General features: G+C 43.0%; 1 protein-coding gene across 3 annotated transcripts in view; it reads left to right on the top strand.

Moving 5' to 3' along the window:
* The window catches only part of Arhgef28 (Rho guanine nucleotide exchange factor 28), a 310,662-nt gene that overhangs the window by 264,238 nt on the left and 21,192 nt on the right, over positions 1–25,232 (top strand). For all 3 annotated transcript variants that reach the window (XM_029543876.1, XM_021208391.2, XM_021208393.2), the window contains 6 exons: positions 1,132–1,263; positions 4,336–4,436; positions 7,073–7,111; positions 7,212–7,259; positions 12,338–12,823; positions 13,903–14,197. In XM_029543876.1, the coding sequence (XP_029399736.1) occupies positions 1,132–1,263; positions 4,336–4,436; positions 7,073–7,111; positions 7,212–7,259; positions 12,338–12,823; positions 13,903–14,197 (1,101 nt within the window). The remainder of the gene's footprint in view (positions 1–1,131; positions 1,264–4,335; positions 4,437–7,072; positions 7,112–7,211; positions 7,260–12,337; positions 12,824–13,902; positions 14,198–25,232) is intronic.

Raw genomic sequence — 25,232 nt, 5'->3', positions numbered from 1 at the left:
ACCAGCCCAGAGATGGCACTACCCACAAGGGGCCCTCCCTGCTTGATCACTAATTGAGAAAATGCCTTACAGCTGGATCTCATGGAGGCATTTCCCCATCTGAAGCTCCTTTCTCTGTGATAACTCCAGCTGTGTCAAGTTGACACAAAACTAGCCAGTACAGGGGTGGTGGATCAGAGAGTAGATGGAACTCTCTATCATTAAAAGCAGGTTTGAAGAAACCCTCCTTTGAGGAACAGCTAGTATCTTAGTAACAATGTTTAAACTCCTAATACCCAATAGGGTATGTATATTAATTGAGTTACAGGAAGCTTTCCAGTATACTAGTTGACTGAAAGTTACGTTTGAGATATTTTATACAATGGATTTTTAAAAATTATGTTAAATTCTCTATGCAAAAGGATGCTGCTATCAACCGATATAGACTGCAGGGCTGTGGACTTTTTCTGTAAGTGGCCAGCTGTTAAGTATTTTAGTTTTTTTCAGATCACAGCATTTTGGGTATATAGGTTTATGTGTTCATGAACATGTGTCTATACAACTTTCATAACTAGGAAGGCAGACTGGGGACATAGTGCAGTGAGTACAGTTCTTGCTGAAGATGTATGGGGCCTTGGACTCAATTGTTGTGTCATAGAAACCAGTCATGGTGGCACACTCCTGGAACCCCAGCATTTGAGAGGTAAAGGCAGGAGGGTCAAGAGTTCAAGATTACCCTTAGCTACATAGGGTGTTTGAGACCAGCGTGGTCTACCTGAAGCTCTCTTTTTTTTGGGGGGGTGGGGGAGGGAGGGAAGAAAAGTAAAACCAAAGTTTAGTTCCCTGGGTTGTATAATAACAGTTGCTGATATCGGTTGATCACAATATCTAATCTTTGTGTTGCAACAAATTGTTGGCTACAAAGTTCCTGCTCAAGAGCCACGTGGCGGAGTTTAAATCAGATTAATGAATTCACAAAACAATCTCATAACGTTTTAAGTGAGTTTACAGTTTTGCATCGAGTTTTATTCATTATAGCCTGGGGCACACGGAGCCCCCCTGATGCAGGTTGGACACACCTAGTAAGCGACACTCTCTCTCTCTCTCTGTATAGTGATTGCTTAGATTTACTATCATTTTTCTCCTTCTTAGCTGAGAGTCTGCAAGTGGCTGTGAAGGCTTCAAAGATGGGTGATGTGAGTCAGTCATCTGAAGAAGGCCCTGGAGGGGCCGTCCTGATGGACACACCCAGTACACAGGATGTACCAGCATCACCGACTGCTTGTAAGTGACAGCACAGGCCTTGGCCTCTAGTGGTCACATAAAACAAAAGCAGTAACTACCTGACTTCAGGGGAACTTAATGTATTTTTTGTAATTAGAAAAGAAAAAACTTGAGAATAACCATGCTGGCTGTAAATAGATATTATAGTGACAATTAATGGCACTTGTATTTCAAGGACAAAGACTTAACATTGGTAGGCTGTGCTGTTCTGCCTTCCGGCTAAGCTTCACATCTCCTTCATACCCTGCCACGTACCCAGCCTAGGGTTTCATGACCTCTTGGATGAATTTTTGAAAGCACTTCCAAACCTTTTTTTTTTTTTTTTTTAAAATGGTCTCTGCAATCCATCAAGTGAACAAGTTTTTGAGTATAGTCTTCTGGGTGTCGACGACTTAGGAATCATAACTCAGAAAGCTTGAGAGCCTCCCCTCCCCCCATGGCATGCAGGTGCGCCTGTGAGCGCAAGCTTTGGTGGCATCATTATAGATGCGATTGCCAAACAGGAGCCCAAGGCCTCGGACATGCCAGGCGAGCGAGCACTGTACCACGGAGCCTCACCTTCAGCCCTCCCAGGGACTCTTCTTCGTGTTGGAATAGACTCCGGATTTTGAGCAGATCTCAGTGTATGATCCTCCTGCCTCAGAACTGCTGAACTCACAGGTGTACACGGTCATACCCAGCTGTCAATATATTTCAAAAATAATAAGGTAGAGGGTGAGCTTAGCAATGTCTCTGAGCCCAATTAGGCTGTTTTATGTAGAGTTTTAAGCTAAATATGAAATTCCAAAAGGGATTCTAAGAGTATAAAGAGAATATTTTTCATGTGAAGATGGTAAAAACCTTACTTGGAAAGAAAATGTCTGCAATAGCTGCTTTTTTTTTTAGACATGGTCCCACGTGGCTCTCACATTGCCCTTAAATTTCCTCTTGTAGTTGAGAATGGCTTTGAATTCTTGAATTTCTGATTCTCCCAAGTGCGAGGATTATAAGTGTGCGCTACCACAGGCATGCTGTTTTAGCATTTCTTGTAACAAATCCCTTGGTTCGGTAGAACACCTAGAGGCAGTATAACGTTTTAGTTCTATTCTTTTTTTTTTTTTTTTTTTTTTTTGGTTTTGTTTTATTACAAGCACCCAAAATTATTCTCCCCTCTCGAATTCTGCTTTATTTAACCCTGGCTTTCTATTTTCAGAATGTGCACATCTGTTTTTCACTGCCAACGGCCAGGATTCATCAGGGGGTTGTATTGCTCTGGGTGATTTCCTTTAGAAGAGCCACATTATGCCATTGAGGAAGTGCTCTCTAAAAATACTGAGGGTTGGCCACTGTCAGCCCCGCCCCAGGGACAGCTGGGAGGCTCCGCTGTGCCCTGCAGCTGTTTGGAGCCCTCCTCAGGTCCTCTCCTCCCTCCAGGCAGGCCAGTGAGGGTTCTACAGAATCTACACCCATAAGCTAGACCTAGAACAGCCCGCCCTGCCGTTAGGTTCAGGCTGGGAGGCCTGGGGTGAACCCATATGGCAGAAGCCGTCCTTTTGGGCTTGGCTTGGATTACGGTGTTCTGAGAGTTTGGTCTCTCTATACAGTTGTCAAGGGCAGAAGAAGGTCCCTCAAAGAAGGGCCAGCGTGGCTTTGCGTGGGCTTCAAGCCTCTGTGAAGCGAGCCCACGCAGGTCTGAGGTTACAAGCTCATGAGAACACTTAGCCAAGGAGGCTATTATTGTCCAGAATGGCCAGTGCCGTGGAGACCCTGTTGCCCACCCTTGAAGCTACACCTGAGGGGTACAGAAGCTTCTGGAAAGCTCCAGCCTTCTACCTCTGCTCGGCCCCCTATCAGCTTCCTCCAACGGTTAACTGCTCATGTGAGGACGTGGGGGAAGAGGAGCAGACTGGCTCCTGGTTTGGAAATGGCTTGACCGTCTCTTTAGGAGTTAGGGAAAGTTGCTGTAAACTGTCCCTCCAACATCCTTGCCTAAGAAGTGCTCGCGTGCACCGGGTGGCCTTGGCTTTTCGCTTGGTTCATTCGAAATGGTTCCCACTCACACAAAACTCCTGGTTTAGAGGAGGCTTTATGGAATCCTGGACGGCTGCTATTTCCTAATGGTGACACACGTGATTTTAAAAGTTGAAACAGAGAAAGGGGCAGCCCCTTGTTAGAAATAAAGATGCGTAATGACACCATATTTTTTAAAAAGAAGTTTATAAACATCACAAAATGAATATTTTGGTCAGGCTCCTGGTCAGATATTGCTCCAACGAAGTGTGTGTGTGTGTGGGGGGGGGCAGCCCTGAGAGGCCCGGTTTGACAGTAAAAGGCGAACGAACATAACCTGAGTTTTAACTGAAATCCGTAAAGAAATGATGAAATCCTGCCAACTGAGGTTTCACCGGTAAAGGTAAATTTGTATTTGGTACTTAACATCTCTGGACCGGTTTCTGTGTTTTCCTAGGACAAATGTACAATTTACCGTGTTAAAGCTTAAGTGGGAAGTGTGAGCAAAGCTGGAAATGAGGAGAAACTGAGGCAGGCTCTCGGTTTTTATGACTCTGAGACCGCAAAGCACTAGCTGCCTCCAGCCTTCTTAGAACAGTCCCCTTTGCCTCTGGACCTGCCTTCTAACCCTTGTCCATCAGCTGCTGCTGCTCTTGTACTGGCCGTGAGGGAGCCTTTTACGGACCTGGGTCTGCTAAGGGACTTTGCTTTAATCCCACTGGGCACCTGTTTTAAATTACTTCTTTCCCAGGCAGCTTTGTCCTATTAAATGAAAGCACGATGTAGACTCGGTACTGCAAACAGCCCACGGACACACGAGCCCAAGAAAGAAGCACAATTAAAACGGCAGGTGGCAAAGGATGCCCTTGGTGTCTCTTAGCCTGTAAGCTCCAGGTGAGCAGGGACTGCAGGCTTCCTTGCGATCTCTAACGCCCCCTGTAGGAGCACTCAGTATGTATTAGCTCCTGATGACTTCTTTTTTTTTTTTTTGAAGTGTGCTTCAGTTGTGTGCAGAAGAACGTAACTGGCCGGCTGATGTTTGATGTTGTCCTTTTTGTTTCTGTCTCAATGGCATGCTTCCAGCATTAGTCACAGAAGGGACAGAAGGAAGAGGCTGTTGGGATGTGGATCCCGGGCTCCAGGGTGTGGTAACCGACTTGGCAGTCTCTGATGCAGGGGAGAAGGTATTGTTAATTGTTAACCAATTTGCTAGTAACCAGAACCTATTGCTTTGTATACAAAGTAGCTTCCGGTCTCGGGCAATGAGTGGATTGAAAAATACTTTTTTCTGAATTGTTTCTGATTTATTTAAATATCTATATTGAAACTTTCTAAACCTTTCTTCTTTAAATGTTCGTGTTTTTTTCTATATCATGTAAGTGTTAAAAAATCAACTGAAAATTTATTAAAAACCAGAACGAAAAGCTTGAAAACCCTCCTGTGTATATGTGTGTCTGCGCTCCCTGACTTCCGGCCTACTTTCTGCACTACAAACCTTTGCTTTTCTCACTACTTCTGGCAACTCCCTGTTTGAGAGGTGGCCCCGACACTGGGGCGCTTCACCACCAGATGGCGCTCGTGGAGCGGAACTGATTTCTACCTTGGGATGGATGTCTTGCTTCTGTTCTCTCCTGTGATCCTCCGCTCTTCACCTGTATCCCACCTTCCTCTCGCAGATTGGAATCCACGTAACCACCCTTTGCCCGTGCCACGATGTTCTCTGATTCCTAATATATGTAGGCTGGACTTCTCTCTGTAGAAATTCTATGCATACAGCTTCCTATTAACTTCATGTGTGTGATTTCCTAAGAGGGGAGGAACAGCTCTGTGCTACTGGGAGGTGGAGAGTCAGGTCCAGGGTGTTTTACTTTGTCTAGCATTGGTTTAGCTCCTTCACCAAGCATTAATGCACCAGTGTGTCCCACAGCATATGTTATAGATGCAACATCTTACTGTTACAAGTTTTCCAGATATGTGACATAGGACAGAACCAAGTCTGCCTCTCAGAACTTCACAGAAAAGTCAGCTCTGACTTAATATTCATTTGCCAAGTTCAGAGGCCCAAGTTAATTCATGAATACAGAATTTTACTTTATTTCTCTGATTGTAAGCTTCGGACCAGTTTGTCTTAGATTCTCCGTGCTTCTCCGTGTGATCTTCACTTTGAAGCGTGAAGCTATCAGCTTACAGTTGCTCCCAGGTTGTTAGGGAGGAACGATAATTGGTCGATGCAGCCTAGCTCTGCCCAGAAAATGGCTTGACTCCGACTCCTGACTCAGTTACAGGTGGAGAAGTGAGTTCAGGTCTCTCTTTCTATTAACCTCTGGAAAATCTGACACATGATGGGGCCTTTTGAGAATGGAAATAAACAGGTATATAAAAAGACCACTTGGCTAAAGCTTTAAGCAAGTATATAGTGATGTCTTGGCATCAGCGTCCTTAAAAAGAATTAGGTTAAAACAAAATTCTGAAAGAATTAAAAGCAATACCCAAGGGTAGAAATTCTCTCGGATAACCTGTAGTTGCTCAGTAGTACCACCAGGTGGCGCATGAAGTCCATTAAAAAGACACTTTCTTCTGTCCTCCCAAATCCAGAGGTTGGAGAAGTGACCAAATGTAGTGCAATCCAACTCATTTCTACGTGTTTGCTTCTTCGTAGAATATAAAATTTGGAAATATGTTTTTTGTTTTCTACAAAAGCAGTGAGCAGGCCAAGAAGAACTCTTAAGAAACACAAGAACTTAACCACCAAACCAGAGTGCTTATTCCTGGTGTCTTCCGTACATTTGGGCAGAGTTCTAAAGTACCAAAATGGCATTTGTCTCTTCTACCTTTGTCCCTTCCCTGTTAAGGGACTGATTAGCAACAAAATCTGTAGTGACAGTACAAAGGCAAAGGAGATGGGGCTCCCTCACCAGCAGCTTAAGCTCAGAGCCTCCTTGAAGCAACATGGTTGCCTTTGTTTAGGACTGAACATGACGTGAGCTCAGACAAAAGCAAGCATCACCCAGGAGGCTATAGGCTCTGAGAGGCTAGGGAAATGGATGGTTTCCTCGTTCATAAAATGTGGAGTTTGTAGTGTTCATGGCTACTTATTAAAGAGAATGCGAGCAAGTATAACTTACACTCATTTATTTGTTGAGTGTCCCTTACAATGTAAAGCACCAGACTTAGGTTTGCAGATATAATATTAAAGGCATAAAATGGTTTACTAATGAGAGAAGACAGACGACACACAAACAAATGCTTAATGCAATTTTGGGAACTAGAGCTCTCAGCATGTACACTTTCCCCGATCGATGTTCCCTGGTGTGGAAGAGACAAAGTCTGAGGCATAGGCCCCATCACCCCCAAGGACAAGATGGCCACCGTCCTCTGGCTTCACTCACGGGTTTGGAGCTGGCTAGTGATGAATTGAGGTGGGATCTGGAGACACCAACTAAGCGCTTCCCTGGTTCTGTCTCTCTCTAACCACCGGCTACTTGGGTATCATGATTCTCCAACGTTGAGATGGGGAGCTAGCGTCCCTGTGCTGTTCTGTGGCTCCCAGAGGGCCAGGTGCAACAGCCTCCCCTAGCATTTCTTTACCATCATCTATGCCATTGTAAGGGATGCTTGGGTAAGAGTTGTCACACATCTCTGAGTTTGAATGAGTAAGACCTGTATTGTCAAATGGCTGCTTTATTCTCCGGCCTGGGAGGAGATAGTTACTGTAGCTGAGGTAATGACGTTTAGACAGGAAAGCTCATATGTCAGGAATACTTGATAGCTTCCAAAAGTTGGGTGGCTGTTCATTTTCTCGTGTTTTTATGTATTTTAGGTGGAATATAGAAGTTTCTCAGGTTCTTCACAGTCAGAGGTGAGCTACGCATGCTTTAAACATATACCATCCTTTCTCAAATTGTAGCTAAGGAAGCCTTTCAAGAATTTGACACATGTAATCTTTTTTATACCCCCAGATTATACAAGCAATACAGAATTTAACGCGTCTCCTCTACAGCCTTCAGGTAACCACTCTCCTGTAATTTCAACCTTGTGAAAGTTTCTTTTAATGTTCATTGATGATTTCCAGACCTCAGAAGTTAGAACATTTGAAAGGTCGTAAGCCATCCAACAAGAGTGCCAACCCCCCCCCCCCAGGTGTCACTTGGCCAGATGAGCCGAGTTCACCTGGTTTTGTCATCAGGAGGCAGTACGGCACTACCACGTTTTACCCGATTCTTCTCAGAAACCATAAAACTGTTCATGTCTCTCAATGACAGCAACGAATCTGCTTGGGTCTGACCCAGTGAACCGCTTAGGCAAGTGCAACACGACTTCATGTTTTCTGGTGGAAACTAAAATTCTCACCTACGCGTGTGTCACCTCCACATCTGGCTGTAGGCCTCTGGGAAGAGCCGCTAAGTAATTTGCATGCTCCTCTGTGCTTTCGTTGGCTCATCACTCAAAAGCAAATGGGCCACCGAGCCTCCTACTAGCGGCCTTTTAAGGAAGGCGTAGAAATCACTCTAGCCGCGTGAATTGGAAGACTGCAATCCACCCCTCAGATGATTCCCACTGAAGAAGCTACCACGGGTGAGCCCAGCGTGCTTTCTGTGTGCTTAGAAATGTTCAGTGCTATCAAGACAGCAGTTACACTGCAGACATTTTTGAGAATAGAGAGAATTGCTGTTGTCAGGATCTTTTTTAAAAAGCAAAACAAACAAACAAACGCAAACAGACAATTAATAAGACATTGGTTACCACGTTGTGTGTATCCTTTCAGAGTTTAGACTGTTCCATGTCACACGTTGGCAACACACATCTTCCCGTGGCATCAATTATATACAGCACTAATGTTAATGTATGTGTAGTATTCGGGTCTATAGAATTCAGTCCCAGTTCTTTGTATTTGTGTTACTGATAGCACAAAACATCAACATTCTTAAAGTAAGTACTTTTAACCATAGCTGAATGTTTCCATGAGCTAAAATGACTGTAGTTGCTTTTTTGCGATTTTAAACTAAACTGCCAAAATTAATCAGTCATCTCTTTTTCTTTTTCCTCCCTGCCCCTCCTCAATTTAAAAATGGAGCAAGCTCTCAGATTACTTTAATTTGTACTTTTCTTATTTCCAGGACCAAGCATGGCCTCTCAGTTTCCCACTAGCCTTTTATAGCTCATAGTTTATACCTTAGGACTGTTAAAGGAAAATTAAGTCTAAATTTGGAGCAGAAAACAAAGTCATGGCTGCATTAGATGTATATTTTGACAATGAGAAAACTCTCTCTTAAGCACCGTTGAGCCCATGCCTGTTCTTGCTCCAGTCCCAGTACCGTTCCTCAGTTATGAAAGCTTTGGATTACACTGGAGTATTCTGCAACACTAGTTCCCTCTTAGTATTTTCCTACATAATTTGCAAATGTTATAAGGCTTGTAGGCCACTCTGTCCAGTGTCCCACCAAGCCCACTCGATTAAAATGGTATTGTATTTATGAACCAAACGGACGAGAACTTGTGCTTCTTCTCCGAGCAGGTCTGTCTGAGGACAGGGTCAGTCCTCTCTCACTTTAGGTTACGCTGGAAGCTTTATAATTGTCTTCATACAGGTACTCTACAAATTAAAAACCATATGTCTATGCTTATCCAGTTATGGTTGTGAATAAAAGATATTGGTTTTATGCATTTTTAATTTTCTGTCAACCCATTTAACTTCAGTTTTTGTTTTAATAAAATATCCCATAGATTCTATGGAATGTTTCATGTAGAAAGTTTGAAAAAGAAAAGTAGTACTATGACTATTTCTCAATAATTATATCAATTGAATTTTCTTGGGTTATTGCTTTGGGTGGATATAGGATTATCTAACTTTTTGGCATGGTGACGTAGCAGTGTGATCTACAAATGTGTTGGGATGCATTCGGAGCTATCCTGGGATACATGTGGTACATGGACCACAATTTGGCCATGTCTCCATCTGAACTATGTTAGCAAACGGTCTTCATATCATGTGGCAATGCCTTTACTGTCTTATGTAAGGTATTATCAGATGGGGGATCTGAGCGATCCATTGATTATGTGAAACTAACAAGCTTTTTTTAGATGTTGACTAAAAAGCTTCAGACTTTTAAAAGTCCATTAAATCTCAGGGGCTGTACACATTGAGCATCTTGCCTGATAAAAAGATGTGGAGCCCTTTTTTGCTTCTGTTGTTCACCTTGAAGTACAGCCCTAGGCATATCTTCGCTTTAGACGAGGTCAGCAGCCTACTGACCTCAGTTTTGCAATACGTTAAGTCATTGGTTCTCAACCTGTGGGTCTCGACCCCTTGGTGACCCTTTCACAGGGGTTGCTTAAGAGCATCAGGGAAGACAGATATTTACATTGCGATTCATAACAGTAGCAAACTTACAGATATGAAATAAGAACAAAAGTAACTTTATGGTCGGGAATCATCACAAGATAAGGACCTGTATTGAGGGGTCGCAGTGTTAGGGAGGTTGGCACCACTGCGTTGACTACCAATAGGAAATAGCAGCGTCTCCAACGGATTCCCTGAGCTGGTCTTAGGACATGGGGTCTGAAATATTTCTGTTTTGAGGTGTGGTCCTCTCTTTAGAAGCTGAATTTTTACCCATTCCTGAAAATGACAATTAGTCATTTTATTAGTGTTGGAGAAGATAGACAGGCTGAAGAGGGAAAGGACCCAGATAGGTGAAATGAGAGTGAATTAAGAATTCCTGCATGTAAATGTTAACTGTGGGAATCAATACCCAGTGTTTAGAGTAGGCTTGTGAACGGAAAGAGAAATGGCCGTATCCCAGTCTCAGGCAGACATGATGAGTTCGTCATGCTTACGTAAGTGCGGCTAACTGCAGTCCTTACATGGAGCTAATACCTATTGGTTTGGTGGGCAAACTAGGGGGTTTGCTGACTTTATCATTTGGATAACCCCAGAGTCTAGGGTATTAAGTGTGGTAGTACCTACAGTATGCTTCAGGCCAACAGGGTACCAGTGGTGTATTAATGATAATTATCCCATGTTTAAAGACCACAGTGGTTAGTGCCCGTTCTCCACGATGGCCACTGCTCTTCTTATGACAGCTCTCCAAAGTCATTCATCAAGAGTGACCGTGAATTTTTTTTTTCAATTAATTCTTAAATTTAAAAATACAAATTTTACTTCAAGAGGCCCTGGTGAATGCATTTTTGAGTCTTATTCCAAGGCAAGTGTGAATTTAAAACATCTTAGTTTGTGAACTTTCAGAAATACAGAAAATTGCTGATCACACACACCAATGGACAAATATCCATCTTTCCAGGGTGTGTGTTACCTGGGCAATTTGAAAATGTCCTAGGAATCAAAAATTTGAATTTATTCTTAGGGCAGTAATGATTTCTCATTCAGAGTCAAGCTGTATGTTCATACCTGGTGTGTGCCTCTTTGCAATGTGTTCCTTCCGCACATTACTGCATTTTAAATGGGAACTTTCAAAATCAAAAGCTTCCACTGTGGGTTTGTTGTTGTTTTGGTTTACTGGCATCTTTTCAGATCCAGGTCATCCTTTCCCGTGATGTTGCTAAGTTCTTCACAGTCAGATACTATGACTCAGAGTGGTTTGTCAATGTCCAGTCCTGTCTGCTGGCATTTAGAGTGCTTATATTTCCTTAGCTGTAGCTGCCTCCTGTTAGCCACCCAGTAAACAATGACTTGAAGCTTAGATTTATCTTTGGTATGACCTTCTCGCTCTAATGCTAACACCTAGCAGTAAGGAGACTAGTTCCGCCCGCTTCCATGGCTCCTACAAAACGGCATTAACTGCAATTCTCAGGCATTATGTTATAAAAAGAGTATTTGCCAAAAGTCTCCAAATAGTTGGCTTTTATTTTTATGTCTTCATGAAAGCAATATATAAAGCTCAAATCATTTCTGGCTTGGGACTCAAATAAAGGATACTACTGTGTTTATATAGATTCTTAAATTCCCACGAATGATTGGCTGGGGACCTCGGAAGGAGAATAGAACAGGAAATCAGAGTGTTGTGACTTCACACACTAAGTTTATATCCAAAGGAGTGACTTAAATACAACCCAACAACCAGCAGCCAGTCGCTTCTCCAAAAGAAGAATGGGAGCCATCAGCCCTCTGCAGCTGTGATTTTTTTTTTTTTTTTTTTTTTTTAATGCTAGGTTGAAATCTAACCAACCTTGGATCGAAAAGGTGGAAAAAGCAGTTCTAGAAGGTCCAGGAAAGCAGTTGGCTTTCACCTCTCCCCATGTGAATGTAAAGACGGCACATTAGGTGTCGCAAACCATCCAGAGGCAACTCCAAGAGTTGGGAGTGGGGTGGGGCTGTGGGTAGGTTATGTCTTACTACTAAGCCATTTCAGTTAAGGACTTGAACATCAACAGTGTTGACTATCCACTGGAGTCATGGGACCAAACGCTCTTAGATACGAAAGGCCAGCGGTACTGATTATAGACAAGCCTGTTTCAAAGCTCAGCGTGCCTTGGATCTAAGTTGGGAAGGAGAATGCTATAAAGAAATAATCCAGCAAACGTTCTATGTTTTAGAAATATTTCTGATCAAGAGGTAAAGAGTCCACAACTGTGCTGGCTTGGTGTCTTAGTGACAAAGTACCCATATAACAAGCTGAGGAAAAGTTGACGCTGGCTCCTGGTTAGTACATGGACACTTGGTGCCACCGCTCTGGGGAGAGCAGAACTTCATGGTGAAGATACTAGGTAGTCAGAGCTATTCACTTCAAGATACAAAAAAGGGGGAGAGGGGAGTGCTGGGTCCCAGTCTCCCCTTCCAGGATGGACACACACACACACACACACACACACACACACACGCACGCACGCACGCACGCACGCACGCACGCACGCGCATGCCTGCGCGCACAGGTATGCACCACCCCCACTTCTACATGACCATCTATTAAACCTATCTCCTAAAGGTTCTACCTTCTCCCACCAACTCTACAGCAGACCACCAAGCCTTTAACCACAGCGTTTGGGGTCCCATTACCACCCCATATGTAACACAAGTCTGTACTTACTCATTTGGCCTCTTCTAACTGTCCCCACCCCATCCCCTCAGGCCGCCTTGACCATCCAGGACAGCCACATTGAGATCCACAAACTGGTTCTACAGCAGCGGGAGAGCTTGGCCCCTAGCCATTCCTTCCGAGGTGGCCCCTTGCAGGACCAGGAGAAATCCCGCTACCTGGAAAAGCAGCGTGAAGAGCTGGCCAACATCCACAAGCTTCAACACCAGTTCCAGCAGGAGCAGCGGCGCTGGCACCGCACATGCGACCAGCAACAGCGCGAGCAGGAAGCCCAAGAGAGCTGGCTGCAGGCGCGGGAACGGGAGTGCCAGTCACAGGAGGAATTGCTGCTGCGCCACCGTAGCGAGCTGGACCACCAACTCCAGGAGTACCAGCAGAGCCTTGAGCGGCTGCGGGAGGGCCAGCGGATGGTGGAGAGGGAGAGACAGAGGATGCGTGTCCAGCAGGGTCTGCTGGGCCACTGCAAGCATAGTCGCCAGAGGAGCCTCCCAGCTGTCTTCTCTCCAGGGAGCAAGGAGGTATGCCTTAGCCCCGGCTACCCTGGGCTGACCCAAACATCTGTGTTCCTGGTTCTTGTGGAAGAGCTTGCAAAAGTGTCCGAGTTTGGAAAAAAAGCCAATATTGTTTAGAACTAATTCATATGTTTTTTGACTTGAAATACAGAAAATTTAAGGTCCTAGGCTTTTTGAGGGGGTAGGGTGGGGGCTATGTGCTCTGAGACACTCTTACCCTAAGAAAAGGATGGAGTTGCCCCAGTAAGTTAATGATAAGGGTGAGTTGACCTGGAGGCACATCCATTGTGAGCATGCTGGTTTCTTGGTATTTGATGGGCTCATTATAAATGATCTGTTGTGATAGAATAATAATAACCTATCATGTTGTATGGCACGTGTGTTGCTATAGATCATTTAGCTCTTCGTGTGTAAGTATTGATCTGAACAACTGATGTAGGAAGCGTATTTGCTCCTTGAAAGTTGGATATAGCAAGTTCAAAATCCATTTCACTAAAAAGTTATCATGAGCTGCCCTGATGAAGGACGGAGTGGGTAAAACCACTTAGAAGACCCCCGGTCCCTCTGCATCCATTGTACCATTGCTTGACAGTTCCATTTGTCTGGGCAGAGCTCCTGCTCTGCGCCGCATGTGTGCTTTTATTGATAGTGCATAAAGCTGTCAAAGTTAACAGGCTTATAAGAAAGAACTATGTTGCATCTGATTTCCTCTTCCAGTCTGCTAAGTTACATTTATTGCAAATTTCTTGTGCGTTGAAGGATATGTTTTCAGCCTTCTTAAATAGCAAACATGGAGATACTGACTGCTTTGATTAAAATGAAGTGGAGAGTCTCTGATGGCATAGAACTCTGCCGATTTTTAAAAAATAAGATACATTGTGCATGGCTAATTGGAGTTTCTTGTTCTAGCTCATTTAGAGGGGTTGGGAGGAGAGTAAATGGTAGATTTCTTCCTAACCTCATTTTTATTAAATTCATGATTTCTAGAACAAGAGTTTTCAGGCTTATGGGCTAAATAAATACTTCATGAAACTTGTTTAAATTGCTAAAGGAATTACTGTGTTTTTCTGTATTTCTTTATACAGGTAACAGAACTTAATCGAGCTGAGAGTTTGTGTCATGAAAATTCATTTTTCATCAATGAAGCTTTCGGACACATGTCACTGAACACGTCCAATAAACCGAACCCATCTGGTGTCCCCTGGGACGCTCACCCCGCCGGGGGGTCTCATTTTGATTTGGCAAGGACTAGTGAGAGTCCAACAGAACTGAAGGTAGACACTTCTCTGCCTCCTGATGTCAACTCTGAACTCTGGACAACAGGGCCGGGCCATGAGAGACCTGCTCTTCAAGAAAACAGCAAGGAGTCTTGTAAAAATGGTAACTGATTCTTTACACATCTTCTGTATGACGCCAATGTGCGATTGGTTCTCTGAGTGGTTGGCTCCTCTGTAGGGTGAATGAACCCCAGCAAGCTTAGCTTAGGAATGGTGGTAGCAATGGGTTGGAGGTTTCTTTGGGAAGCCTGAGCCCCTGCACTCCTAAGTATCTAAATAAATGAGGTCTTGTGGTAGGGCTTAGAGCAATGGTTCTCAACCCATGGGTTGTGACCCTTTGGGGGTTCAAATGACCCTTTCACAGGGGTCACCTTAGTCCATCAGAAAACACAAATATTTGCATTATAATTCATAACAGTAACAAAATTACAGTTATGAAGTAGCAACAAAAATAATCTTATGGTTGTGGGGTCACCACACCGTAAGGACTCTGTTAAAGAGTTGAAGGATCAGCAAGATTGAGAGGGAGTGGCGTAGTGTATTCAATAGGCATGGTCAACAGCGGGTTTTTTTTTTTTTTTTTTAGGCCAATGGGCTAAGTGATCTCCACTTAAAAGTATTTATTCTCCACTGTAGTTAGACCCTGACACGTCTTGATGTGTGTCTCGGTTGACACTCAGAAATAAAAGGCACGGACAGGCTTTGTGACGGGACTTTACTGTCTATCCGGGTGATTTCCTGTAACATTAGTAAAGTCTTCTGTTGTACTATTAAACACTAAGGAAGGAACTGTTAACATCATTTGTCATTGTAAAAAAAGGTGTTGTCTCCCCATAAGTACCTCGTAAGAACACACTTTGCTAACCCCATTAAAGCATTTGCCAAATATAAAGGAAGGGCAGCTAGGGTTTCCAACTCCGTGTGAATCCAAATGATTGAAATCTCTGTCCATTTTGAACTGTTTTCCCTGGGATGGGAGGTAGGGAATTAGAAGAACTTGAAACCTCCCTTCAGAAAAACAGATGGTATGCAATCGCATAAACAAATGGCTGGCCACATGGATGGGAAGTAAATCACCCCCACTGTAACGTTTCAGAAACATTAAACAATCAGGAGTTATAGCGATCTTTAGAACTGGACACAGATTTGTTTCCGGGCTTAACATGTATTCTTAGTTTCTCAGTTGGGAGGATCATTTTTCAGCAACAAAAAGTTTTAAAGGCATTCGGTTCATTCCAATTAGGGAGCAGTCATTCTGACACTGCCCATGAGGTGATTTATGACTGATCCCTGGAACGCTGAGCCTTAGCCCTGGCCGGCTTTTGACATTGCTTAGTCAGTCACTACTATACTGTTCTCTTGGAAAGAATGCAATCCTCCTTAAAAATATTGCTTTAAATCTAAAATAATAATAATAATAATAATAATAATAATAATAATAATAATAATAATAATAAAGTATGATGGAATACTTTGAACTAAAAAATAAAGGCTCAAACAAAATTTAGAAAATAGAACCCCCTCTCCTATATCATCTTGGGATTCAGTGCTGTGGAGTTCAGGTTCCGATGTTGCTGCCGGGCACACGCTGCCTCTCTGCGTTGAGTCATTAGCTTGCTATGCAGTGTTTTATGTGCTATTGTCAGTGTGGTTTTGCATGCTGGCATTGGTATAATTCAGAATCTCCATTTGAGTCAAACCACACTCGTCTTTTGTTTAGAAGTGTTCTTCTTGCTCCTGGGGTATCATTTTCTCTCACCTCGGGCCTCCACATCTCAAGCTTTGGGATTCTTGTGGTAGACAGAAAAAAACATACCAAGGAAGTAAAAAGTGATTAGGCACAAAGCCGTTCTGTGGGCCTAGAAAGTGTTAGATGGAGTCAATCGAAATGCTGAGAAAATTGACTTTTTGCTTAAGACATCAATCATATGTCCAGTGGAGACCAAGGACACTCAGGACATTGACCAGAGGGAGGAAGGTCAACTTCAGCCTGGATCTCTCAGGAATGTCCTGGGGCAGAGAAATAGGAGTCAGGTCAGATCTGTTTACTGTTGAACTTGCACTAGTCAAAACATGTTTGCTTATTTTACCATGAGAAGTGATTTCTGGAAGAGAGAGAAGACAGTCCAAGAACAGGAAGAGAGAAGACAGTGGAACGAAAAACGGTTCTTGTCTTTTCTTTTTTCTTTTTCTTTTTCTTTTTTTTTTTTAAGGGGTAGTCAGGGACAGCTAAGATGGTTCAACCCATTCCAAGCTTGCATAGCTTTGTGGCTTGAATATCATACAGCGTTGGCAGCTGGTAGGGGTTTTACTAGGCTCTGAGCGCTTTCCACACATGCTCTTGTGGGAGCCAGGAGTGGCAGGGGGCCTGGGCTGGGCAGAAGCAGCCACGGGTGCAGTGTACAGTGATGAGTGGATGCTTGAGCAAGGCAGGGCCTTCTACTTCTGAATCTTTGAGTGAGTGGTTTTTAAGTGACCACCACAAAGGAGTCCTGTAGAGCACAGTCCTCTAGCTGTGTTTGCCTACGATGTCCTAGGCTGATAGTCTTGTTAAATATGCCTTTAACTGTGATTGATGAAAGCTGTACTGTTTTATTGTTGGAATAAGGGCCTCTGTTTCAGGAGGAACCTAAGAATCGTTTGTTCTCTTGTCTGGCCCCATGTTATGTTTGGGTCCAGCTCAGAGGAGTAAAAATAAGGATTTCTGAAATAGGAGGGCCAATGGAAAAAAACATGTATGTGAAAATAAAGTTCACGAGTACATTCAGAAGTCACCTAGACTGGAATTTTCAATGTTTTCGTTCCTTTCCTCTTTTAATCTGACCTCACCAGGACACTTCAGTTCCCTCTCTGCTCTGACTTAGTTTAGTTTTTGAGTTGTTCTTCCACCACCACCACCAGCAGCAGTAACTACACGACAGGTCAGCTTGCAGCCCCTGTACAGAGGTTCTCCATGGAGAGAACCATTTAACACACCCAGCCACCAACACAGTTCTGTGAGGATCTCATAGCGGAGGGGAAACTCAGATGCAGCAAAGCGACTTGTCCGAGGTCACACAGCTGGCAAGGGAACAGCCAAGAATCAAAGCTGGGCAGACTGTCTCTGCAGTTCTCAAATCATTGCAGAGAACCAACCCCTCCATAAGAGCCACGAAGCCCTGTACATTTAAGAGACCTTGGAGGAGACATGGAATACATCTGTAGGCAATGCCTGGCAGGATACTCACAATTAAGGGCCAGGATTTTGTTTTTGTTTATCCCCCCTTCCTCTTTTAATATTACCATTTGGAAGCTATTTCTAAAGGTTTTGGATTTCTGTGGCCAAGTATTTCTTGGGGCCTGAGCATCTTCAGATATCATAAATAGCCTGTAGCTCAGTTACATCCCAGGAGACACATTTTTATTCTCAAGGAAAAAAAAATGTGGTTTTCTAATGTCTAATGATAACTCCATTTTATTTCTAAACATTTAAGGTAGCATCATAAAGAAGTTTACTTTCTAGTTTTGAAAGCTAGTTCATGAACAAAATTCTTTGATATTTGAATATTAAGTCCAAATGGGCATTTGACTTTATTTATAATGGATAGATGGTTGGTTTAAGGACTTTTTTTTTCTCTTGCCCTCTTCTGAGGGATACCAGCCAAGACCACAAAAAGTTTGAATTTCTTCGAACAATGAAGTCTCTGCGGGGCAATTGCTCCGTGATTGGTCCTATGAAATGCCCAATTGCGTTACCTTTAAAGCCCCCCATCCAAAGTCATTTTATCTTATTACTGTGATTTTTATCCCTCTTAGCATCTAGAATTCTACAACTTTATACTGAATGCACCTAGCTAGTATCTGCTACTTGCTCTTTTCATCAATCAGTGAAGAAAGCATTTTATGGTATGGAGATCTAAAAATCTGTCTGTGCTTAGGCCCATCTTTTATCTAAAAAAATTTAATATCTCAGTACTCCATTTTCAGATAACCCAAAATGTTGTCTTTGATGATATACAAGAATTATTATTATGTTATCTGTGAAATAAAAATTAGATTGGGCCCATTCAAATTATTGCTATTGTGCATTGTGATGTGTGTGTGTGAGAGAGTACATATTTGTGTGTACCAAGGCTATGTGTGGAGGTCAGGAGACAACTTTTGGGAGTCAATTTCTCCTCCTACCTTGTTGCGGCAGGGTCTCTCTTGTTGTTGTCATGCTGTGTGCCCCAGTCTAACTGGTCCATGTGCTCTGGACAGTTCTGTCTCAGCCTCTCACCCTGCTTCTAGGGGTGCTGGAACTACACATGCAAACCACCACAACCAGTTTCTTTTCCATGGGTTTCAGAGATCAAACTCAGCTCATCAAGCTTGTGTGGCGAGCTGTTTTACTCACCCAGCCTCCTTACTGGCCCATACATTCGTGGCAGTCTTATAGATATGGAACAAAAGAGTACCTTTATTCATAAGAGGTAAGAAAGCCTAGGCTGGTTCCAAACTCCCTAGGTAATCAAAGATGACCTTGAACTTCCCCCCTCCTGCCTCCTTTTCCCAAGTGCTTGGATTACAGGCGTGTGTCACCGTATGTTTAGTGTATGGAGCCCAGGATTGACAGGCGTGTGTCACCGTATGTTTAGTGTATGGAGCCCAGGATTGACAGGCGTGTGTCACCGTATGTTTAGTGTATGGAGCCCAGGACTGACAGGCGTGTGTCACCGTATGTTTAGTGTATGGAGCCCAGGAATGGACCCAGGGCCTCATTCACGCTAAGCAAGCAAGCACTCCAGTGGCTGAGCTGCAAGGGCAACTTCGTTGTTTTGGTTCCGAAGGAATTTTTCTCTCATTACATATTAGAACCTGGTGCCCAGCAAAACATTTGGAGACTTAAGGGCCCTGTATTCAGAATATCTCATCTTGGTGATGCGTTATTGACAATTTCTTTTCTTTTTATTAGAAGAAATAGAGATACATGCATCAGGCTTTTCGGTAACAGGCTTTCTAAGCATAACTGTTTTGAAATTTAAAACTGTGCTATAGTTCTTGGTCTTCAAACAGTTGAGAATTTCCAACGTTTAATAACTATTCTAGAAATCAGAACTTGGCACCTTATGTGGGCAGTCTGAGTGGAAAGAAACCATGCTGGAGGCTTTCACACCATTTCCCATAAAATGAAACTGGCCTAAGGCTCCATCAGCTTTGGTGACAGAGGTGCGTTTGAAAAGAGAGTTGTTTAAATTTTCAAGGGCTGCCAAGCCAAGTACCTCAGACCTGGTGGCTTCCACAACAGAGATTTACATCCTTAGAATTCTAGAGACTGAGTTCCAAGATGAGGGTGCTTGCTGGCTTGGTTTCTGTGGCAGTCTCTCTCCCCGATGGCTCGTCTTCTCCCGGTGTACTGACAGAATCTCCCTTCTGTGCCTGTTCAAATTCTAAGCAGCTCTCCTTATAAGAACATCAGCTGTGTTACATGAAGGCCTAAACTGACACACTTCTTTGATGGCCATGTAGCCAAACATATCGAGGTGCCAGGGGTTGTGTGTTCACTCTTAAGGAGCATAATTAAGCCCTTAGCAGGGAATAAGATGATGACTTCCTTCCCTACAATAGTTTAGATGCCATGGAAGCTTTAATTTTCGTTTTCACCTACTGAAGTTGAGCTATAATTTACCTACTTTGTTTTTTTTTGGGGGGGGGGGCGGAAGGAGGAAGTTAGGGCAGTGAGTTGAACTTTGTTAAAAAATTAAGACATTAAATTGTGATAAATTGGCCTATCTATCTTTATAGACATAAGTTTTTGTGTTATCAGGCCTATATTATTACACAGGAACTAGGGCAGCAAATCTTGACTCTGTGGGCTTATTTACTGTGTACTCAAATTAAGGTCGGAAATATGGAGTCCTTAAGCTCATTTTCTACTACAGCCTAAATAAGAAATTCAAGCTCTGCTTGCCAGCCTAGGCCGTCATTAAGTGGCTTTGGGAATTTTGAGCTTCTTCTCTGACTGGTGGATATTAGATATCTGTGGTTTGGATTGTTTAAATGAAACAACAATGAAGGCATTGAAACATTTATTATGGCAGCAAATTATTATGCAAATATATCTATAGGAGTTCGAAGAAGTAGTAAAAATTCTGAAACCAGTGGGCAGTTCTGTCTTTCTTCGGAAACCTGCCATTGTAGGTGATGCTGAAGAAGCCACAGTATTGCTTGTTTTTAGTAACCCACTTCATAACGGAAACATAAAGAAGTGAGCTCAAAGGCTCAGTTTTATAGATGATTGACTTTTAGCCTTTTACAGATTCTGTACCAGGGAAAGGAAACATGCCATTTGCTGGTAGAGTCTGGTGAGCTATGAGCACATATGCCAACTTCCTGATTGCATGTTCTCTGGGGGGCAGGTTGGCTACAGGAGCCAACTGGGCCTGGGCCATCCTGCCTTAGCACACAGAGCCCAGTTTATAGCAGAAGAGCGTAACCGGTGGGTAGCTGGATGAGAGGCAGGAAGCCAGCCTTGTGGCTGCTGTTCTTTCTCTGCACCCCGGGTTCCAACTTGGGTTGGACAAGCTGCTTCAGTATAAATGGCTACAGAGCCTCAGCTTGACCTTCGCTCATCTTTACCTTTAATGTCACATGTGCGTGTATACATGTGTGGCCTCGGTGTCACATATTTGACATGTCTAGAAAAGTCAAGGTGACTAACAGTTAGTTAGATTCGGAAGAAGAGATGTCTGACCATTTATGTACTAAATGTCCCTGAAAGATAAAGGTCATTTGCACAAATCACAGTGGCTTGTTAGGGCCATGATCCAACCCTGGTTAAGGAACCACTGCCCTCCCAAGGTATCAGATTCTGGGAACTGTCCCCTCTCCCACCCCAGCCATCAAGGTCCCCTTGTTGGAATCAGTTAAAACATGATGGGTTCAACCGAGAATCATTTTAATTTTGCCTAAGAAGAATATGGCCACCTGGTTAGGAGGTTGCAAAACTTTTCTTAAAAGGCCATACAGTAAATAACTTCAGCTATTTAAACTATCACCTCTTCATTGCAAATATTAAACTCTGCCCCTGTAGCTCAAGAATGCAGCCATAGATAATACGTGAAGACTACAATTAGCTTTGTCCCAATACAAAGCTACTGATTAAACAGGTAGCTTCAGGCTGGAGAGGTGGTCAGGGGTTGAGAGCCTGCACTGCTCTTATATAGGACCACAGTTCAGTTCCTGGTACCCATGCCTGGCAGTTCATGTAACTCCAGCTTGTGTGTGTGTGTGTGTGGGGGGAATCCAGTGCCCTCTTCTGGACTTTGTGTGTACCTGCCTTGACATGTGCACATATCCTCCACACATATTCACAAAATTAAAAATAAACCCAAGCAGGGAGCTTCAGTTTACCCACTCCAGTTATTGGTTTCCAAACTTCCCCCCACCTCTTGCTTGAGTTGAAGGACGAAGAAGATTAAACCCCTTTAGCCTTAGAATCTTTATCCAAATCAATTCACCTTTGGGTCAACTAATTCACCTGGATAGATTAGCAATGTAATACTATATGGCACCTTGTGCCATTCAAATTACATTTGAATTCATGATCTCATTGGCTGCCTTGTGAGATCACCATTTCCTCAAATAAGACAGCTTTGTCTTTCAGTTTCAGTGAAAAGATGTATTCATAAATCAGTAGTTAAGTGTACGTGATAGAGTCCAAGGTTTGTAGATTAAAATTTGAAGACATTCTCTACCCCCTAAACTCCCATTCCCCCAATACTTTTGTGGGGTTGACTGGGCCATTACCTAACTGTAAGCTAACAACAACAACAACAACAACAACAACAAAAAAGATATTTTGGATGGGATATGTTGCTCGAGGGACAGTTAACCGTAGCTGGCGTTCCTTACATGGTTGATACTCACAAGTCAGGGTTTCTTGCTGCATGCAACAAATAAGGATTTCTTCACTAGGAAATGTGATTTGGATGAGAGTTAGAAGGAAATATCTGACCTGTGTTTTAACATTTTTCATGGATGATTTTTTGACACGGTGCCAGACCGGGCATGTCGCTGCCTTGCTCGCTGACCTGCCACTGGTTGTTTAAAGACTTCAGTTCAGACCCTGACTCTAATGCCTGCCCTTAGAGTTGGGACTCTCCTGCTGTGTGATCTCACAGTCCTGGTTTTCCCATCCATACAAAAGATTAGGATGTGCCCATGCCTGGGCATCTGAGGAACTTTAGCATCTCTCCTTCCATTATTATGGAAATAATCCATTTGGGTTGAGATTCAGAAGTAATGTGCTAATAACATGACTGTGTCTCTCAACGCGCATTGGAAAGCCAGCAGCTTAAGATATGATTGAGGAAATGCTATAAACTAACCTGAAGATGGAAACATGTCAAAGAGACAACTGTCAAAGCCAGGCTCACGAGAGGCACTTTACAGATATTCTCACAGATCATTTCACAATGTCGTGCAATCTATTTTGATCATTTTTTTTTTTTTTTTTACTTTCAACTCCTTACCCATATCCAACTTCATGGCCTAAGGAGTCTTTGTAGTGTATCACTGTATCATTAGACTTGTCCCCAGAACAAATGTCTAATCACTTTGGTTTTTTTTTGAGTGGGTTCTCTTACTGCGAAGATGATGCCAGACAACAGAAGGAGATGGATATGGACCACATCTTACCTTCGGTTTAAAAGTTCTGACTTAAGTTCTCCTTAAGACTGATTTGCCCCAAACAGTCTGTGCCTGTCGGCCCCAGGCAAACTGACAATAACCAAGCCTGGACGCACCAGAAAGCAGCTCCTGTTCATCCTTACAACTTGAATTAACTACCTGTGCAATAATCTTAGTAATACTTGTCTACTCCACTAGAGAACGGGCATCATATGGGTGGGAAACTCCATGTGTCTCCTTGATTAGCTACACTTTCACAGACACCTCCTCAGAGTTCATGTATAGTAGGTAAATATTTATGAAATGAACTAAGGTCCAAACTCTTCTTCCTTCCTCCTCCTCTCCCTCCTCCCTCCTCTTTTCTTCTTCCTTCTCCTTTCCCCTCCCTCCTCTTCTCTCCTCCTCTCCTTCCTCCCTCCTCTTTTCTACTTCCTTCTCCTCTCCCTCCTCTTCTCTCCTCCTCTCCCTCCTCCTCCTCTTTCCTCCTCCTCCTTTCAAATAAAGCAATTACATTCAACTATATGTTCCTGAATTTATGCTTCACTTAAAAAAAAAACTGGCTACAGCCCTGTGTGTCAACTTGGTATATGGATTTCTATACAATGCTAGAGAACATCTTCCATCTTTAGTGATTTTTTTTTCATTTAGAACATGATACATGTAACTGCCCCATGTCCATGTGTAGTAGATGGAAACAAGTTAAAATGTGTTTTCCATAAAATACTTTAAGTTAGCTGAGCCTCCTGGAACTGACCCACTACTGCCATTTGAGGGAGAAGACACATAAACAACTCACCACGTAAGAATTGTCCCATCAAAGCCAGCTTAGCTTGTCACCGGGACATAATTTTTTTTTTAACATAAAATATCATGAACACCAATATATTCAGTGTGGGTGGCTAGCCAAGGATCAGTGAAACATTGTCGTAAGCTCCTTTTCTTCTGCTAAATCCTGTTTAACAGTCCAGTGTCTCTCCCCAGGCAAAACAATTAGGGGTTGTTTAGCTAAGTACACTCCTAGAGTGTGAACTGACTTCCCTGGCATGACCTTCTGCTTGTCAGCCTTAAAATGTGGCCTGAAATATCACACACTTATTATAGCCGTCTGCAGAGTGAGCATGCCGTCATCTGTAGAAGGACCCCCCTTGTTTTGCCAGACTGAGACACATTTCACATTCTGGCTAAGGAGGGGAAATGACTGTGATCAGACCTTGGGCCAGATGATAAGTAAGTCTGTGCAGATGTTAATTTGTCATAATAAATCACTAATGACTCTCCTTGGATAATGGGATATATATATATCTATATCTATATCTATATATATATTCAATTTAATTTGATATGCTAATATTTGGTTGGAAGATTTTACCTAGAAAAAAACTGTAGGTTCCCAAAGTTTCACAATATGTAAGATAGAACATTGAGTCTTTCTTTGTATAATTACACAGTAAAGCTTTTCAAAGTCTAAAACATTTTTTCTTTTTTTCTTTTTCTTTTTGTATGTGTGCATGTGTGTTCATGCCTGTATATACACAATGCAGCACACACATGTATGCACAAATAACAGAGTCCAGAGGTTGAAGTCTGTTGTTTTCCTCTCACTCCTCATCATATTTGTAAAGTGTCTCTTAATGAGACCGAAGCTCATTATTTCAGCTAGGTGAGCTTACCAGCCAGCTCTGGGCATCCTCCTGTTTCCCACCAAGAAGCGCAACACTGAGATACCACTATACCTGGCTTTTATATGGGTCTTGGGGACCTGAATTTTGTTCTCATGCTTGAGCAACAAGCACTTTATCCACTGATCCATCTCTTTAGCCCCCAAATACAAATGCCCCCTTTTCTCCATCACTCTCTGCCCAGATTTCCTTTCTAAAACATAGCGTGCTAGATGCTTGGTTTGATTACAGACCCCAGGGATCATGCAGCAGAACCATAGGAGGCTCTGCTTTCTTGAAGGTGTGGCTGCATTTTCTTTCTCTAACGTGGTGCTCTAAGGCTTTGGAGGAAACATTTACAAGCAAAGCACTGGCAGAGTTTTAATTTTCTTTAATGACTTGCTTCCTACCAGTGATCTTGGCACCCTGTGCAGCGATTTGCCATCAATTAATCACACAGAATAGTGTGATGCTGCAGCGAGGGCATTGCCCTCTGTGAGTCTCATAAATCTACCAGAAACAAACAACAGGAATTGCGTGCTTAAGACTCTTCATGCAAAACACCAAACGAGGAGGTGGTTTTATGCTGGTTTTGTTTTGTTTTGTTTTTGTTTTTGTTTTTGTTTTTGTTTTTTTAAAATATGTCCTAGAAAGCCTGAATACTTTCTTGTGGATTCTGAGTTTTGCCGTTCCAGTGTCTCTGGAATGATTTGTCCTTAGTTCTTGTTATGAGAATCCATAGCGTGAGTATGGTTTTGTGTTTTTTTCCCCCTGGATTCAGGGCAATAATAATGCCCAATTGCGAGCGACCACATTTTAGGGATGTCTTAG

This window comes from Mus pahari, chromosome 11 (assembly GCF_900095145.1).
Source record: "Mus pahari chromosome 11, PAHARI_EIJ_v1.1, whole genome shotgun sequence".
Lineage (NCBI taxonomy): Eukaryota > Metazoa > Chordata > Mammalia > Rodentia > Muridae > Mus > Mus pahari.
The sequence above is the reverse complement of the archived record's forward strand: the minus strand, read 5'-3'. Positions and strand labels throughout refer to the sequence as shown.